Here is an 18,657-nt window from a genome sequence, read left to right as displayed (position 1 = left end):
CAGTGCTGAAATGTTGGGACACCAGTTATTCAGACCAAGTAGTGATGCTGTGTAGACAACCACCCACTATTGTTTTGCTCATATTTTGATCCCAATGGTATAGGCCAGGGGTCTTCAACGTTTTTCAGGCCAGGGACCCCCAAACTGATGGCGAGATGAGCAGGGACCCCCTACTATATAAATTGCATAAAATATTGTTTATAATATACTGGGCCTAGTGCCAAAAAAACATAGCTACCCTGTTATTGTGTCGATGGCACACATCCTCCCACATTAGTGAGATGTATCTTCTTTTCAATTACTCCTGACTGACACGATCCAACGGATGACGGAGGAGGAGTCTGGCGCATGGAGTTGTGTTGACAACATAGATGTTATAGTGAGATTGACAGGTCAACAAACCAATCACACCGCTAGCAAGTTGTTAAGATTGTAGGTAGTAGCATGCTAACATTAGCTAGGAGGCTCAAACACCTTCGCAAATCCTCACTTATTTTTCAGTTACAATTAACGTTTTTTGACCTTTTACAGTGTCTATTTCTCTTTATTATTATTTTTTTTAAATCTTAGCAAAAAAATGTCAAACTAACAATTTATAGGTACAAACAAGACCAGCTATGGAGTTTGGTCCGCCATCTTTTATTTTTCTTTAGACTTGGCAGAAACGCGATCTGATTGGCTAGTGCCTGTGCATGAAAGGTGCTGTGAGTGAACCGGTGCCCAGCTTGAAAGAGCTCCTGTGGGTAGCTGTGGGTGTCGATTGGACTGAAAGATAACGTCTTCTCGATCAATTTATACGTTCGCTACAATATGTTGGATTTATGTTAATGTAAATTTAAAGGGAATAAATACAATTCTGATTTGGAAGACATTTAAATTTGTGAAAAAAAAAATTGGTTGATTTATTTATTTTTTTTAGAAATATTAAAAAAAATTATCTTATCAACCAAAGATTTCGCGACCCCCCTGCAGTACCTCCGCGGACCCCCTGGGGGTCGCGGTCGCGGACCCCCTGTTGAAGACCCCTGGTATAGGCCTTTAGCCTCGCAAGCCAAACCTGTACAGCAAGAAGCTGTACAAGGGTCTGGCACAACACGATTTTCAGTGTGGGCGGGATTAACGGTTGTCTGTTAAATTGCCTCTGCACGCAATGCCACGCAATAGGAATGGCGCTGCAACCAATCCGAGCGACTGACGAATGACAAAAGACGATTTGATTGGCCTTGTACAGTTTGGATTTTCAGCCGCGCAAAACGACGACAGTTGACCAGCACCAACCAAAGTTATTACAATATCAGGTAATTATTACATTATCAGGTTCTGCAAAGTTGAGGCTAACCTGCACTTTATTACATTATCGGGGTATTATTACATTATCAGGTTTTATTACATGTTTTAGGGACTTATGAAGGAATTTGTATTACATTATCAGGAGTTATTACATTATCGGGAAATTATTACATTATCAGGTTCTACAAGGCCAATTATTAAAATATTAATTTAGTGTGACCTTATTAAGCATAAAAAAATCAAAGAACAGCAGTGATGTATGTAGGTTATTTTATTATAATATAATATGAGCATATTGGTCATGAAACTCAGCCCATCACCATGTAGTGCTCACATTATTCCAGCCCTGCACACGGGGCAGGTTGGGTTCTGCCGAAGCCAATGCTGGACACAGCTGCTGTGGAAGTTGTGCTGGCAGGGTAGAACCAGCAGTTCCTCTCCATCCACATAGTCAAGTAGACAGATCGTGCAATCTGTCTGTCCAGTCATATTCTCAGACTGAAACACCCGACTGCGGAGTCCAGCATTGACGCTTGCAGGAAGGCTATTATTTATCTCCAAAATCTCATGCAGCACTTGCTGTGCTAGTAGGAGTACAAGTTCAGAATAAGAAGGACGAAGGACACCACCGAAAATCCCATCATCATCAACTTCATCCATAGGATCATCATCATTACTGATAACTGCAGGTGTCTCTGCCCTTGCCATAGGTGGTAATTGAATATCCTCAGTGATGACTGGAATTTCCACACTTGGCAGAGAGGGTGACCTGGCTATATGCTGCACCTCTGTGGGGGCATAAAGGTCACGAGAGGTCCCTGGTTGCAGGGAACTTGTCTCTGGTGACGGCTGGGACGTAGCAATAGGCCTGGCTCTCTTGGACGATGTTGAGGCTTCATCGTCACAAAGAACAACATCCACCCTAAAAAGAAAGAGGGGGTCTGCCCTTAACTGCTCCTCTAAGTCAGTATGGCGACTACGAGAGGGTCCTGGCAGTGGGGAGTCTCCATCCTGGCTTAGCAGGTAGTAGGCGCTGTTTGGCCGAACAGATCTGGAGGACCGTTTCCTCTTCCTGCCACGACGGTGCGTTTCCATACTCATTTTTACAAAGCAATGGACAACTAGAAGGTAAAATGTCACAAGAGAAAATGCTGAAATTATTCTGAACTAATCATACTGGCTTGTCAAAGGAAATGTAAGTGATTCAGGACTATGCCTGGATGTTGGCATCAATTACATAATTAAGTGGTAGATAGCTAGCTAGCTAGATTACTTTCTCACAGTTTCCTGTGAATAATATAATTTATGTCAGTGGTTTTCCTTTTGCCATCCTTAAACCAACATTTTGCATGTAAAAAGAGGTCTAATATTCAGCTAAATAAAAATAATTCAAATAAATAGATTACCTGTGTTTACAGTAGAAGCCCTTTGTTGGTATTGTACCAAACTTCGATCAAATATTTAGACTGATTATCTGATAGTTGGATAGGAACTTGTAGAGCAATGTACATCAATGGCAAACGAGACATGAATGTTTAAGAAATGGTATCTGTAACTTTAGAAGTTTGCCATCTTTTGTCATGATTACATCACAAAGCGTTTTGCATTCCATTTGACCATGTCCAGTCTTCATGGAACCCAAAAGCCTCTGTGATGTATGCATTACATCATACTGCACTGTGATCATGCTGCACAAACATTTCTTATTCTAAAGTAAGTAAGCTTTTTTTTTTTTTGCTCAAGAGGGATAGTGTACATTCATTAACATTAAAATGTAAATGCACCCAATTATAGCCAAAAGGCTAGTTTCCATTGGCAGTCCCCCTGCCAGAGTGAAAAAAGCTATACAACCTAAAAAAAGACATTAAGTGACAAAGATATATCAAAGACAAATCCCAATACACAATTTAAGAATCAGTGCACAGCTACAGACACTTTGGCGGGTTAAGAACACATTTCCAGGCGTTCAGGAATCCGACAGAGATCTTTTCTTAGGTTGGTCTTTCAATCCGTAAGAAGATATTTAAGAAGACACCTAAAAAAAATTTCGAGAAAGAGGCCTATTACTCCAAAGAAACACATGCAGCCATCTTCACTTTGCATCAAAATGGTCTCACATGCAAGGACATTGCTGCTGATCTTATTACACCTGAAAGAACCATTTACCAGGTCATCAAGACAAGACCAAGAAGAGGTTTAGCTGCGGTAAAGAAGGCTTAAGGACATCCAAGAGTGTCCAGCAAGCCCAAGGACTGTCTCCCCCTGAAGAGTCAGCTATGGAATCATGTCACCACCATTGAGAGCTTGCCCAATATTGGCAGCAGGTGGGTGTGAGTGCATCTGAACGCACAGTGAGGCGAAGACTTTTAGACAAGGGCCTTGTGTCAAGAAGGGCAGCAAAGAAGCCACTTCTCTCCAAGAAAAATATCAAGGACAGACTAAAATTCTGCAGGAAGTACAAGGATTGGACAGCAAAAGACTGGTGCAAAGTTATTTTCTCTGTTCTTTGCGACTGTTTGGGACATCTAAAAAAAATGTATTGTCCGTTGAAGAAAAGATGAATGCTACCATGAGTCCAACAGTGCCATCCATGTGGGGTTGCTTCTCATGAGTCCATCCATGTGTGGGGCTGCTTCTCATGAGTCCATCCATGTGTGGGGCTGCTTCATATCCAAGGGAGTGGGCTCACACACAATTCTGTCCAAAATACTGCATGAATAAAGAATGGTATCAAAACTTCCTCCAAGAGCAACTTCTCCCAATGATCCAGGAGCAATTTGATGGAAAATGATGAAAATATTGTAAACACTTCAAATATTGACTCTTTGCAATACTTTGTATTTTCCAATAAAAGCCTTTGAAACGTATTCAATGCTTGGAAACTGTTCCCTCAGAAACATGAACAAATTATCTAAAAATACTGAAGCTTCAAATTAGCTAAACACAAAACTTGTGTCATTGCCAAAACTTTTGGCCATGACTGTAGATATATGACAGTGCAGGCACGCAGAGGCTGTGTCTCAGCCGTATGGCAAGACTCGAGGAAGACAGCGGGAACCTGTAATTATGACATGTGATGCATGTTGCCATTTTTGTTGGGAAACTGTGTATGTTCTGCAAATCACAGTTGGACATCCCATGCTCTGTCTCTTACTTATTCTCTTTGTAGATATGACTCTCTAGCTCTCTCTCTCTCTCTCTCTCTCTCTCTTTCTCTTTCTAACTCTTCCTCTCTCTCTTCATCTTTGTGTGTCTGTGTGTGTGTGTCAGTATGTGCGCGACACGAAGGCGGAGGTCCCTGCTCTGTAAAAGCACACCAAATTACTTCCATTTGTGCTTGAGAGGTCTCTGCCCAGCATGAGTTTCCTTTTCTCCTCCCTCTCTCTCTCTATATCCCTCACTCATTCTCTCTCTCCATCTCTTTATCATCTTTATTCCTTCTCTCTCACCCTCTATCCATCCCTTCCTATCTCTCTCTCTTTTCCTCTCTCCTCCTCCCTCCAGATAAAAGGCTCCTTTTGGGCGGTAATTATCGGTCTCCGTAGGCTGATACTCTCGGCACAGTGAAACACACCCCTTTCCTGTCTGATGCTGCAGTCTGAATTAGACCTGAGCCTCCACACTGTCGTCACGACACCACGACCATACCGACCACACCGCCTCTACGGAAACATCATTACCATGGCAACAATCCTCTCTTCTAGCAACTGTACCACTGTCAAGATCAGTCATCATGGCTCTAAAATAGCCACTACCTCCACTATCACAACTGAGCTACTAGCACCATCGCCATCAGAATGTCAAGTAGATTATCATGAAAAAGCCTGAAGAAACTGAAGGGGGAATCAATTGTTGAGCCCTCTAAAAACAGTTGCATCATGACTGACTGATTGTTAACAGTCTTTATTTATGACATCTAGGGACATTATGGACAGTTCCTCTGAGTCACTAAAGGGGTGATTTCAATTCTATTAAATTCAATTTTATTTATATAGCACAAATGGAAATGGAAATGGAAATGGAAAGCTTAGGTAGTGGTTGAAGAACAGCTTAGTGGGTATACAATGTATTCAATGTAATGCCAGCACGGAAATACAATGGTCATACAACGTGTAAAGGGTTGTAATATACTCATAGGGTTCCTATTTACAAAATGAGTGGATGGTTGTGATCATATTAGCAGAGAAATAGGTAGTTAGGCTGGTAATCCAAATGTGTTTGTGATGCATTGTAAGCAATGACTATTAGAACTTTGAACGCAATTGTTAGGTGGGAATGGGTAGCAGGAAGCAGGTGACAGCAACACCTTGCAGTGGAGAGGGTAAAGTGAGAGGGGAGAGAAAAGACATGATGAGGAAATGGAATTCAGTATTCTAATAGATTATCATACGTATATGCAGACATAATTATAATGGTTGAGAACAGTGGGAGTGTTGGTGGTGGCAGTCCTACTGTAGGGTGAAAGAGAAGAGAGACAAGTTAGTACATACTGTACATGTCAATAACATGTCACATATCACAGACATCAAAGGGATGTCAGAGAAAAGAGGGAGAAGTTGTATGATATGACACATAAGTGGTCCTTGGCAGGCTAGGCCTAAGGCAGCATAACCAAGGTGCTGGACCTCTGCTCGATAGCAAAAGGTTTTGCCTCTTACCAAAGTTCTTGATGGCAGAACAAATTCATCTTTAATGTCCGGAGCTAGGCCGTTCAGGGCTTGGATTGTAAGAAGGATTATTTTGAAATTGATTTTACTTTTTAAAGGGTGCTAGTGAAGACAAGCGAGAACAGGAGAAATGTGTTTGTATTTTTTAGTTCTATTAAGTGTACAAGCAGCTGCAATTTGTATCAGAGCCTAATGGCAACATGTACAAAGCAAAGAGAACCTGTACAGTACAGATCCCTGGGGGCCTCCATAATTTACTTTTATATGATTAGACGATTCATTATGGACATGTACAAACTGACGACAGCCAGAGTTAAGACTTAAGCCAGGCAAATGCATGACATTTAATGCCTACACAGTACTCTAATGGTTTGGGAGAGGGGAGGAGGTTGTGGCACCATTTTCTTTCAAGTCTTTGAGTGGTTTGTATAAGCGCTTGAGTTTGGTCAGTATACCATTGGGCTTACCATGGGGTTTTAAAGTAGTGCAATGGAATCTAGGGTTGGGTCTAGTACATTTATGACAATGTTGGTTAGTAGGTCAACGTGGGTTGGGTTTGTGGAGGAGCCTTATATGCTGAAGTCAGAACCAGACAAAGTGCGGATGGAATTTTTATAACAAAGTCTGCTGTAGTCCTGTTATGTAAGCAATGGCAAAGTGAATTGAGTTTGGAAGCACATAATATAATAATAATAATAATAATAATAATAATAATAATAATAATAATAATAAAATAAATAATAAAGTGATGGTCTGTTAGGGTAGGATGTTGTGGCAGGACTGTTAAGTGTTCACCTGTTATGTTATATGTTAACACTGGGTCAATAGCATGGATATATTCAAATTTTGAGGGAAAAAAACAATACAGTCAATCAGAGATTGTAACGCTATTCTAGAACTTTCATTTATAAGCTACTTCATTCTCTTCTAATTAATCCCCTTTGACACAGATGATCTAGGTCTCTTAGGGTACTTTACTTATTTGTCATTGGATTATTTTAAGTAGATGGTGCAGGGTGGTCAGTTAAACATTTGAACTTATGAGAACATTTGAGTAAGCAAGGGGATCAAAAAGTGACTGATTGAGCTTTGCATATCTAATGTGAGTATTGTCATCACTGGGCCTACATCACAAGTAGTAAAATGAAAGAAATCTTTACAACTATCAGAACGCCCCCCCGGCACACATCACGCAGCGGAAACGCATGCCGCACGACTTGGTCACTGGATTCAGTGTAGCCAACAACGTCCGTCTGTGTCTGGGCGTAACGCGCAGGCGCTGTACCAGTGCCTGCTTTTGAGGCCAGTGCGGCAGGAAAACCGCAGGGAGAGCCAGAGATTTCAGGGAGGAGGACAGTTAGAAAGTTAAAGGAGAGAGAAATCTCCAACATGGAAGACACGGAGTATTCCAGTCGCCGACAGTGTTCGACCATATGGAATTCGGCGACCCCTCATATGACAAAGGAGGAAGTTTGATTGACATTTCGATGTTGTAACATCCTCGGGAACCTGAGGATAATGTCAGGGAATGGATGAAGAACTACTGCGGATGACTGGATTTAGTCACTGGACTGAGTACTAACGCGAACACATGGAGATACCGCTCAATAATATTTTCAACGTTTCACCACCACACATGTAACTTACGTTCGTTGCTCTAATTGTGCTAAACTGACAGAAGACCCACGGAAATTAATGTTAATGAAGAGAACATTTTGCGCATAGAGTTCTCTGGAATGTCCTCGTCATCCATCAGTATCGTTTCATAGTTCACCGTCAGCCTTGGGGAAGAGGAATAGCTCCAGTTAGATGCTAGCATGGGTGATGCAGTGGATAACAAGGAGACTAAAAGGACGTTCATCGTGCCGGCCATAAAATCTTTTGATCACTATGATTTCACAAGGGCTAAAATATCTTGTAGTTTAGCATGGCTCGTTGCCAAAGCCTTTGGGTCAGGTAGGTGGCGCATTTTCTTGTTTTTATTTTGCCATGTAGACATTCATATTTCAATAACATACGCTACGTACGAGTTATAACGCATGGTTTATAATTAGACAGCATTCTACTTTATAACCCATGTTGTTGATAGCAGCGAAGGTTTCGTGGTAACAAGTGATATTGACTCCTGTCAGTTACCTTGGCGTCAGTATCCAGGGAATGACATAAAATCATCTTAACTCTTACTAAGTAAGTTGTTTTACGTGTCATGATCAATGTCACGTATTTTTCCCGAGGTCGCTCGACTAATCAAACAGATTATTTGACTAACTGTTGCGCATTTCCTCTCAGGCATTCCCTTTGAAGCCGAATCGGGTTTTCCAATAGATCCATAGGGCTGGTTTCATCTCCAGATACTTGCATTAACAGTAACAACAGCCCTATCAATGAGAACTAATGCTTTAATCATCCAAAAACGAGCTTAAAATCCACTGTAAAATTACAGAAAGAAGGGCCTTTTTAAAGGCTCCTTTAAGAAGCACAATTATGTATTCGCCTGCTTTACTGTGTATCGTAAATATCAAATACCAACTTTTTTTTACCTACTACTAATTACCAACTGAAATTATCGCTGGTATGTAAACATGTCATCATTATATTATATAATCCATACTCCACTCCATTTGCCACTCTAATGTGAAATTAGATGCCTCAGTAGTGTCACTATCTCTTGCCTCCCCGTATTTCACTATGGTTACTACCGCTCTCCGGATGCCTCTTAAACCAAGCAACTGTTTTTAGACTAATTACAGTCACTTTATTGCCGTTACTGTAGTTATTCTCCGAACTGGTGTCATCGCCATGTGATTATATGGATTATGTGCTTAACAGAAGGCTGTCTGCATGTCTAGTACAGAACAGGAAGGAAAATGACAGTACTATGTTAAAATTCCATTCTCTGTCTACACTTAATGCTGTTGCCAATTTCAAAAGCCTAGAGAGATGCCTTAACTGGAAGGTTGTGTGTACAGTAAAACCATATGAATACCACTACAGTAGTAATAGTCTGGCTTTGAGCTCTGCTAGGTCAATTCAAGCACTTAATTCATTCTTTTAACAGGCCTACTTCCTTTCACTCCAAGAGTACCATTTGATACTCGTAGGAATGAATAAGCCTGTGAAGAGAGAGAGAGAGAAAGAGAGGCTAGCGCTCAGAAGGAAATTGAAGTTAGCTACAGAGGTCTCCAGTGGTTTGCAGGCCAGGCCACAACAGTGGAGTCCCACCAGGCCGTTTGTAAAAGGGACGTGACTTTGGAGAGGTGCTGCTGGCACCAGACGCACGGTGAAGTCATCGCAGAGGTTAGATATGCCTCCCACTGCTTATTCTCCCATGGCCTGCGTCTGCCTCGGACAGTGTGCTTGGTGTGCACAGCGCAGGACAGGCTTGCGTCCATAATTATGGGTTAGTATGTTTGTAGACCCTGGTGTGTAGTTTGTAGAGCCCAAATTGGTACAAGATGAGTTTCAAACAAAACAGTCGCACTGATGAATGCATTGCATCGCTGTTGGAAATTGGTGATGGTGTTTGTTCACACCACCAGTGACCCATATTCCTGGAGGGGATGGGAGAGCATGTCATGTCTGCTTCTTGACTGCATGTCTCTTTGGGTGTTTGAAATCCCTCCTCAGCAAAATAGACCCGGAAATGGGGGAGGCACAGGAAAGGAAAGGCCCTGGAACACAGAGCCGCCTCAGCTTTTCAAAATGGAGACTCCTGAGCCAACCTAGTGTAGTATCTCTGGACAGTGCTGGAGTGCATTAGAGACCCTCTAATGCAACAAACAGCTGTCGTAAATAGCTCCCACTACACAGACAGGCAGACATCTTTTTTTCATTTTTATCCATTCTCTCTTCCTCTCCCTCTCTCTTCCTCTTTCTCTCCCTCTCCCTCTCCCTCACTCTTAACATCTGTGGCGTGGTAGGAATACCAAAGACTGACAGCATTTGTCTCTGTTACATCAGAGCAGCCTGAGGGGAGCATGCCACAGTATCAGCAGCTTACTGCATGTGACTTACCACTTACTGTGAGAGCTCTTGTCAATTTGGATTTGTTTACTTTAAACACAGTTATTGCTCTTCACCTTTTGACAACGTTAAGGCTGCACCATAGCTGTGACACTATCAAAGGAATGATGTTATTATACAAACTGACAGTATTGGTTCTTCCTCACCAGTGTTAAGAGTAAAACATATAATTAGCAATTAATCTGTGTACTGAGTACTCAAAATTCTTTGTCTTTCCTGTTTTATGTAGCTTTGAGTTTACCCTATGCACAGTTATTAAATGAAATATTCTCCCGTAATGATTCAGATCTGTAAATCATGACATTACAGAAAACATTTTTCCCCAGCACAATAGCACTCCTCTGGCATGCTCAGGCTCTCCTGTGAGAGCAGTTTCCTGCTTTCTTTCCTCTTTCATGGCTGACACAGAGGGAAAAAAAGCTGGGACTTGTGACACAGGGAGCGAAACACTGTTTTGACCCGCCGAAAGAGGCCCATTGTCCAGGAGATAGGTGCTGCTCCGCCTTGCCTCTTCAGTAGCCTTATGGGAAATGCTATTATTGGGTGGAAAACATGTGTACCATCAAGATAAATCTAGTAGGCAGCCTATCGTCAGCTGAGTTCTACCCCCTGTGATAAACAGTGGGCAGGAAATATAGTGTATGCAGTGTGTGTGTGTCTGTGTGTAAGTGTGTGTTTGTGTTTTTCTGACTTCATGTACTGTATGTTCATAGACTGTTGCCTGGGTGGATTTTACTGCCATCAATTAGCAGTTTCAGAAAGGTGAGAGAAATATTGACGTTCTGTGCAGTAATACTGAGTAATGGCTCGATGATGGTGGTCCGTGTGGAATAAGAACATGTGTTGAGGACGTCAGTGGTGCTATAGCCGTCACAGAGGGTCTATCATAATAGACTCATCAGTGTTGGTGATAAATAACAAGTGAGGATGTGACGGCTGCATTGACATGGAAGGTTCTGGAAGGTTGGATCACATAGCGCCTTCAAGGCACTTGTTTCCTGTTGCTGGGGAGCTTGCAGACATGCACACGAGGAGATGGGAAATTACCCTAGGAGAGCAAACATCTGAGCTCAAATCCCCCCCCCCCCCCCCCCCCCCCACCCACACACACACACTCTCACACTAACAAGCCATTACCCACAATCCCCCTCTCCACAGTCTCAGCCTCTTCTGGGTCATGTGATCCAGGTGGCAGAAGGAAGAGATCAGTTCAACAAGTCCAACTAATGCAGACTTGTTCATTTACTCAGCATGTGTCTGTGTGGGTTACTGTAGCTGACTGTGCAGAACAAAGAGCATTCAGCTATTTTAGAGAGGTTCTGCAAATCAGATTAACAGAGCACAGTAATGAGATTATGAGGGAAAACAGTGACTCCCTGTCACACACTCCTTGCCCAGTTTGTGGTCTCATTCAACTCAAGCAGTGATGTGTGTGTGTGTGTGTGTGTGTGTGTGTGTGTATGTACTGTGTATGTGTATGCCCGTGCATGAGAACTGGGACTAGAAAAAGTCTCACTCCTGCCAAACTGTGTGTATGAGAAAGAGAGAGTTTGTGTGTGTGTGAATGTGTGTGTGGGCGTCTAAGTAAAGGCGTGCTTGTGCCACTGGGCATCCCTGCTGTTAGCTTGATGTAACCGTTGGCCGGGGCTGAACTTGGAGCACACCAACCAATGTGGCACTGACATGCACTTTTGATCCTTCGATCTTCAAAATGTCCCCAACAACTATAACTTCAAACTAACACAACTGAACACAATAAGCCTGCTGCCATCAGCCAGTTCATAATTTTGAGGGGGCCCCCATTAAGCCACTGTGGCCCTCACGTGGCCACTGACCTGTTTTCATGTGCCTGATGTGGTCTCCCTGGGCATATCCTGACCTTGTTTATGAAAGTGTGTCTTGTCCTCGACATGTTGATCAGGACCGCAGCAGTAGGCAGCAGAGCACCGCAGCCCCATCACTGAAGGCCCTGTTTGTGTAAAATATACTTATTTCTCCTCTTATCTTTAATGGCTGTTTAGTAGTTAATTAGCTCAAGAGGTTTCTTACCTGATTAAGGGAGCATTACTCTGGTGCCAATGGCATGGTTGCAGTGAAAGCAGAGGATGCTTTGGCCAACAACAGTGTGGCCCTTTTCCTGTACTGTACATATTGTTATGATAAGGTAATTAGGTGCTTGATAGTCTGATGTAGGTCTCTGTCTGAATAGTCTGATGTAGGTCTCTGTCTGAATAGTCTGATGTAGGTCTCTGTCTGAATAGTCTGTTGTAGGTCTCTGTCTGAATAGTCTGAAGTAGGTCTCTTACTCGATTGTCTGATGTAGGTGTCTGTCTCGATAGTCTGATGTAGGTCTCTGTCTCAACAGTCTGATGTAGGTCGCTGTCTCGATAGTCTGATGTAGGTCGCTGTCTCGATAGTCTGATGTAGGTCTCTGTCTCGATAGTCTGATGTAGGTCGCTGTCTCAATAGTCTGATGTAGGTCTCTGTCTCAATAGTCGGATGTAGGTCTCTGTCTTGATAGTCTGATGTAGGTCTCTGTCTCGATAGTCTGATGTAGGTCTCTGTCTTGATAGTCTGATGTAGGTCTCAGTCTTAAAAGTCTGATGCAGGTCTTTGTCTCAGTAATATGATGTAGGTCTCTGTCTCAATAGTCTTTTGTAGGTCTCTGTGTCAATATTCTGATGTAGGTTTCTGTCTCAATACTTTGATGTAGGTCTCTGTCTCAATAGTCTTTTGTAGGTCTCTGTGTCAATAGTCTGATGTAGGTTTCTGTTTCAATACTCTAATGGAGGTCTCTGTCTCAATAATTTGATGTAGGTCTCTGTCTCAGTAATATGATGTAGGTCTCTGTCGCAATCCCTTTAAAGTACTCTCAGTAGTTTTGCCTGAACAAATTAAATAGAATACAGTCTTGCTTCACAGGATATTGGCTACAAATGACATCAGTTGATATCCCCAATCAATGTATGTCCAGCTGTCTCTCATTATCTTGTGTCAGAAGCACCTCACAGTGGTCATTATGGCACGTTAAGCTTGTTTAAAAAAAAATTCTTCTCAGAACTTCACCTGTGTGTGTTTGTGTGTGTGTGTGTGTGTGTGTATGAGCAGACAGCATCCCAGAGGACCTGCAAGAGCCCTTCTACAGGGACCAGTATGACCAGGAGCACCTGAAGCCCCCCGTGGCATCCCTGCTACTGTCGGCCGAGCTCTACTGCCGCGCCGGGAGCCTGATCCTGCGCAGCGACGCTGCCAAGCCGCTGCTGGGACACAATGCCGTCATCCAGGCCCTTGCAACGAGAGGTCTCTACGTTACCGACCAGGAGAAACTTGTCACAGAGAGAGACCTCTGCAACACCCCCATACAGATGGTAAGAAATTGTCATTAACACTATCTAAAAAAAATCTTATATGATAAGAAAGGAATGGAGTTTAAAGCATCTTGGCCCATTCTGGAGTATATGCACGTAGTGACCTGTTTGTCTGTTTAGTTGTTTGTCTTCCACCACAGTACCCCAATACAAATAGCCAGTGTCAGAGGGGTCTCTGGAATTGGCCCTGGTGCTGACATGAATCACATGTATGATGTCATTAGTATCAGCATTGCAGTGGTTAATAAGGGTTTTCCTATAAGTCAGTGTAACAGCTTTGCATCTATCCATCCATCCTTTTAGATATGCCTGGGAATATCTATAGGTCTTTTGCTTTGAGATTGTGACTGTGTGTTGTTGTGAGAGCAAGAAACAAATATCTCAGTAAACAGCTCCAGCAAACCACAATTGCCAACGGAGCTACTGTTTGGGTCTTCTGTGCCCATGTGTGCATGTTGCTAGTTAACTTATAAAACTGGTGCGATTAACTTAATTTACACATAAAAACGGTGCTGCTGCTGCTGCTGTTAAATGCTCACTCGTTTCCCGTCTGTACAACTCCCACACTGTTAGTGCCAGAGTGTAAGTGTCTCTGTGTGTTTTAGGACAGTAGAAGCTGTATTTTGATGAAGTTGTGCAGTGCGTTGTCTAGTGGCCTTTCCTCGGTTGGCTGGAGGCTGTAAGGCTGTAAGGCTGTGCTTATGAGCACTGGTCAGAGCTGATGTGTTAGGGGAAAGCTGCAGGGAGCGCATTGCAGTGCCTCACCCATCTTTCTCTCTCTCTTTCTCTCCCTCTCTTTCACTCTCATGCTCTCCCTATTTTCTCTCACACCGTAGTTCTTTCTATCTCACCGTATGACTCTTTTTTTACGGTTAATCTCCCTCTGTTTGAATCACTCTGGTTTTATTTTCCTCATATCTCACGCTCTCTCTGTCTCTCTCCATCTCTCTCTCTCTCTGCCTGTCTCAGTCTTTCTCTCTATGCTTTCATTCTCTATTTCACATTCTCTCTGCCATTTTTCTCTCTCTTTCTCTCTTATAGCAGAAGGAGACTCACACAGTCCCTTGGGTCTCCTCAGAAAAGACAGGAGTGATTCTCTCCTTTAAATTTTTAATGGGAGCTCATTTTTAGGGACCACATCAGTCAAGCAACACCAACTGTCGTCACATAACACATGCACACACACAGGCTCTCACACAATCACAGACTCCCTCATACCCACACACCCATATTCACACATTTTGTGCACATACAGTCATACACTTACACTCACACAGACAAAGGTTTATGGAGGGATTTTATGAATGACCTGCAAATGTCATCTGATCTTCATGTTGAGGATATTAGAGTAATACGTAACTCTTAAAAACTGCATCCACTGCAGTGCTGTAGAATCTGGCGTTGCAGGGAGACATTGATTAAGTACAGTGGAAATGCACCTGCACAGCTTGACCTTCATCTGCCTACCAGTCTGCCGACACACTAACCCAGCCAGTCTGTCCCACAGTCTCTCTCTCCCTCACACACACACACACACACACACACACAGACACACACACACACACACACACCCTCACATACACACACATACACACACACACACACACACACACACACACACACACACACACACACATGCATTCACTTACATACACACACATTTACATACACACATACCCACACACACTTACACATGCATTCACACACACACATACACCCACCGACGTTTGTCCCAGTATGTCGTCACAAACACACACACATTGGCACTGGAGAGAGGTAATGCGGCAGAGACTAGAGCCGGCCGCACCATCTCACATGCAGATTTTTTGGTTGTGACTTGCTTGTGTCTGTATATGCAGATGGATGGAGACACACACAAACTCACACACATACACAGAGGGGTAGGCATTCCGGAGCTCAGGTTTTCCGTTATTCGGTGCAAGTGGTAGAAATTTGATGACCTCAGAGATTTTGGCGGCTGCTGTTTGGCCAGTTGCCAGGTGGAGAGGAAAAAGGATGGTGTGTGAGTTTGAGGTGTGTGTGTGACAGAGAGATGGAGAGATAGAATGAGAGAGAGTGAGTGTGTGTGTGAGAGATAGAGAGAGAGAGAGAGATAGAAGTGTGAATATATGTGTGTGTGCCAATGTGAGTGTGTGTGCCTTTGTGAATGTGTATATGTGTGTGGGTGTGAGTGTATGCGCTGCGGTATCGCAGAAGGCGGAGTCTGCTGTGCGCAAGAACAGACATGCAAGAGGACGTCCACCCTATGATCCCCCCCCCCCTTCAGTTTGTGCTGGCAGATATGGGGAAGAAGGGCACTATAAATCTATCTCTCTCTCTTTGTATCTTTCTCTCTCCAACTCTCCCTCAGTTTCCTACTTCTCTCTCTTCTCTCCTTCTCTTCTCTTTGCTCCTATATCTTTCTCCCTCTTCCTCTATCCCGCAACCTGTCTTTTTCCTCAGGTTTGTCTCCCTCTGTCTCTCACTCCTTTTCCTTCCCTAATTAACTCTCTGTCTCTCTCTTGTCTCTCTCTTTCTGTCAGTGTTACTTAAGTCATGGTAGAGGCACCCCACCCTTCCCTGTGGCATTAGCTGGACAGACAGACAGACAGACAGACAGGGCTAATTGTTTTTTTATACTCAGGCAACTGAGAGTCTTTAAAACAGCATTGGGGCAGTGCTGTCATTACAGGCCTGTGCCACCCATTCATCTGGTCACAGCACGCTTTTAAAAGAGCCACTTCACTCCAGGCTGAGGTCTGATCAGAACACACAAGGAGTGCTCCAGCAACATGAGAAAACACATGACCGAATGGACATAGGGGGACATTTTGAGTGTGTTTCAAAAGACTACAGGCCTTTAAAAAAAAATGTGCTTTCTCATATTACACCCTAATAGGTATATGGACCATTTACTTGGTAAAATGTTCTGGAAATTGAAGTTGTTATTCATGCCATTGCAATAAAGAAAATACGTCTACTAAATAACCTGAAATGGACACATGGCCTGGTCTTTACCCATAGATGTGATGCAATTAGGTGTAGCATCAATATTTCATAGAAGTGAATTAGTTTTACTGTGTTTTCCATTTATACTTTGACTGACTCACCAGTAGAAAAAAGTCAGGGAAAGTGGACAAGTAATGTAGTACATAGATGAGTTCCACTTCCTAAAAGAAAAAAGCAGCCCTGTGTTCAGCCTCATCGTGTCCCTTGCCCTTCGTTGACACAGTGCCTAAAGTGAAGGAGACAGTGGGGTCATCAAACCTGCTGAGATGCCTGAACTATGTGTACGGTTGCACTGCCCTACACACACACACACACACACACACACACACACACAGAGCTCTGTCCTTCTGCATGTGTTTTTGTGACGGTGCCTGTACAACAAGGCAAAGTTAACCTTTCAGAATATGGTCAGAATTGAGAGGTTAAGATGCTTGAGATGCTTTGCAGGGGACTAGGTATACATCTGCCTTTTTAAAGATTTAGAAGACTTGTGGTTGTCTCATATACAGTAAGTTAAAGTTACTCCCCCAGATGATAAGAGTAAGCCACAACTGGAGACAGTATACTATACATCCATATAGGATCCAAGTTAAATGAACAGTTTGTTCAAATGAGAAACTGTGGCTGGCCCATTTAGAGTGCAGTATGTTTCTCATGATTAGTGCAGCTTCAAAGAAATTGCTGATCTCTGCCAAGATCTTTTTTTTCTCACAGTGAGTGGCCACTATCGAGCTGCCATGTGTTTTACATTTAAATTATGCTGTTTATATGGCCTTTGATTTAAAGCCTGATTAGGCCTTTGTTTGGGTAACAAGGGGTCCTCAAGTTCCCTTATTCCTGAGCCCATTTAAGAGCTGCTCTTTTTGTAGTTTCCAGGTCCATCTACCCTTACAACACCATTAACGGCCACAGTCAGCTAGACAGTGAAATGGGAATGTAATTAAAATACTCTTTTCAGCAGAGAAACAGCCCTCTGTGTCTCTGTGGCTTGTCCTCAGCAAGTGTACACCTAGCCATGTATGTACCATGCCCTGTATGAACGCTGTTGTAAAGACCGAGGGCCATATAAGGATATCGTGTCCCTCGTGAGTCCATCCGTGACATGTCTGTGCAGATGCCTAGACAGCCACACACTATTAATTATGTCCAAGAGGATTACTCCAGGGCCAGTGGCCTTCAGAAAATCCATTATTTACCAAACACAGTGCTGTTTCACAGATGGTAAGAAGTTAAGGAAGATATACTTACTAGTGTTTGTAACGTGTGGAAAGAAGAGTAGGTGGGTGGAGTAATGTTAGTCTGGACTGAAGTCATCCAGTCTCTGCACGCGAGGAAGCCTCTCTGATCTCTCTGGGGTCTTCTCAAGCACTCGCAGTATGTCATTCATACACACATCCCCTCTTAGTGAAGCTGATTTTGCACTGAATAAAACACGGAGGGTTTTCCTTTCAACTGAGGAAGCATGGTGTTGAGGAGGATTTGGCACGACCCTTAGCAATGTAAATGGTTTTGGTATCATTTTTATCATATCGTACCGCATGTGAGTACTGTTTATTTGAAAGTCAGTTAGGTGATGTAGCTGTTATAATCAGGTGCAATTTTACTTATTTTAGGTATCACATCCACATAAACATTGTGTTCAACTACTCGATGGCCAGGCGTTCGTTTACAATAAACCCTTTCCCATAATGTTTAAAATAAAAAAGCTAAATGTAGTAAGGCCTCTTACTGAAACTGCTCTGTATTGACCAATAGCCATGCTAAGCTTACAGCTCACCAAACAACATACACACACACACTTGCCCTGTTAAGGGGCCTTGTTGATTCAGGGCTGCTGAACTGTGTGTGTTTTACCCACATTAAACCAGCACCAGCGTCACACTCTCCCCCAAGTAGAAAACATTACAGCTGCACCCACAGCCAAAGATGTTACGCAGAGTCCACAAGTTCAGAGCAGTCAGACACACTGCTGTGAGACCCACATTGCTGCAGTGGATGTGGATGTGCCAGGTGTGTTCTCTGGTCATGGAATGACATGGCTTGCTGCTACTCAGTGTTTGGTTAGGCTACTTTGTGCTGACTTTGTGAGTCAGTAGTTTTCCAGTTGAGGCTGGGTTTCCTGGATAGGAAGGTTCTGACCAGACGGCCATGCAGCAGTGAGCTTTGCACAGTGGCTTTTCTCTCTGGAGATGCACGTCTTAGTGCTAATCAAGCTTTGAGTTTATCTTCAATTACTGCAACAGCTTAACATTTGAAATAGTTAGAGCAATTTTAGCTGTTCAGGGTGACATAACCTGTTT

At 43.1% G+C, this 18,657-nt stretch overlaps 1 protein-coding gene across 1 annotated transcript in view; it reads left to right on the top strand.

Annotated features, from left to right (window-relative positions):
• The first annotated feature begins 7,379 nt into the window (after nt 1-7,379).
• Nucleotides 7,380-18,657, top strand: part of camsap2b (calmodulin regulated spectrin-associated protein family, member 2b) — a 37,697-nt gene continuing 26,419 nt past the window's right edge. Inside the window, exons 1-2 of the mRNA XM_080836370.1 lie at nt 7,380-7,913; nt 13,089-13,348. Coding sequence (XP_080692496.1) covers nt 7,775-7,913; nt 13,089-13,348 — 399 coding nt within the window. The 5' untranslated portion in view covers nt 7,380-7,774. The remainder of the gene's footprint in view (nt 7,914-13,088; nt 13,349-18,657) is intronic.

Source organism: Sprattus sprattus, assembly GCF_963457725.1.
Source record: "Sprattus sprattus genome assembly, chromosome: 4".
In the NCBI taxonomy this organism is placed as follows: Eukaryota; Metazoa; Chordata; class Actinopteri; order Clupeiformes; family Clupeidae; genus Sprattus; species Sprattus sprattus.
This window is presented reverse-complemented; position numbering and strand designations above follow the sequence as displayed.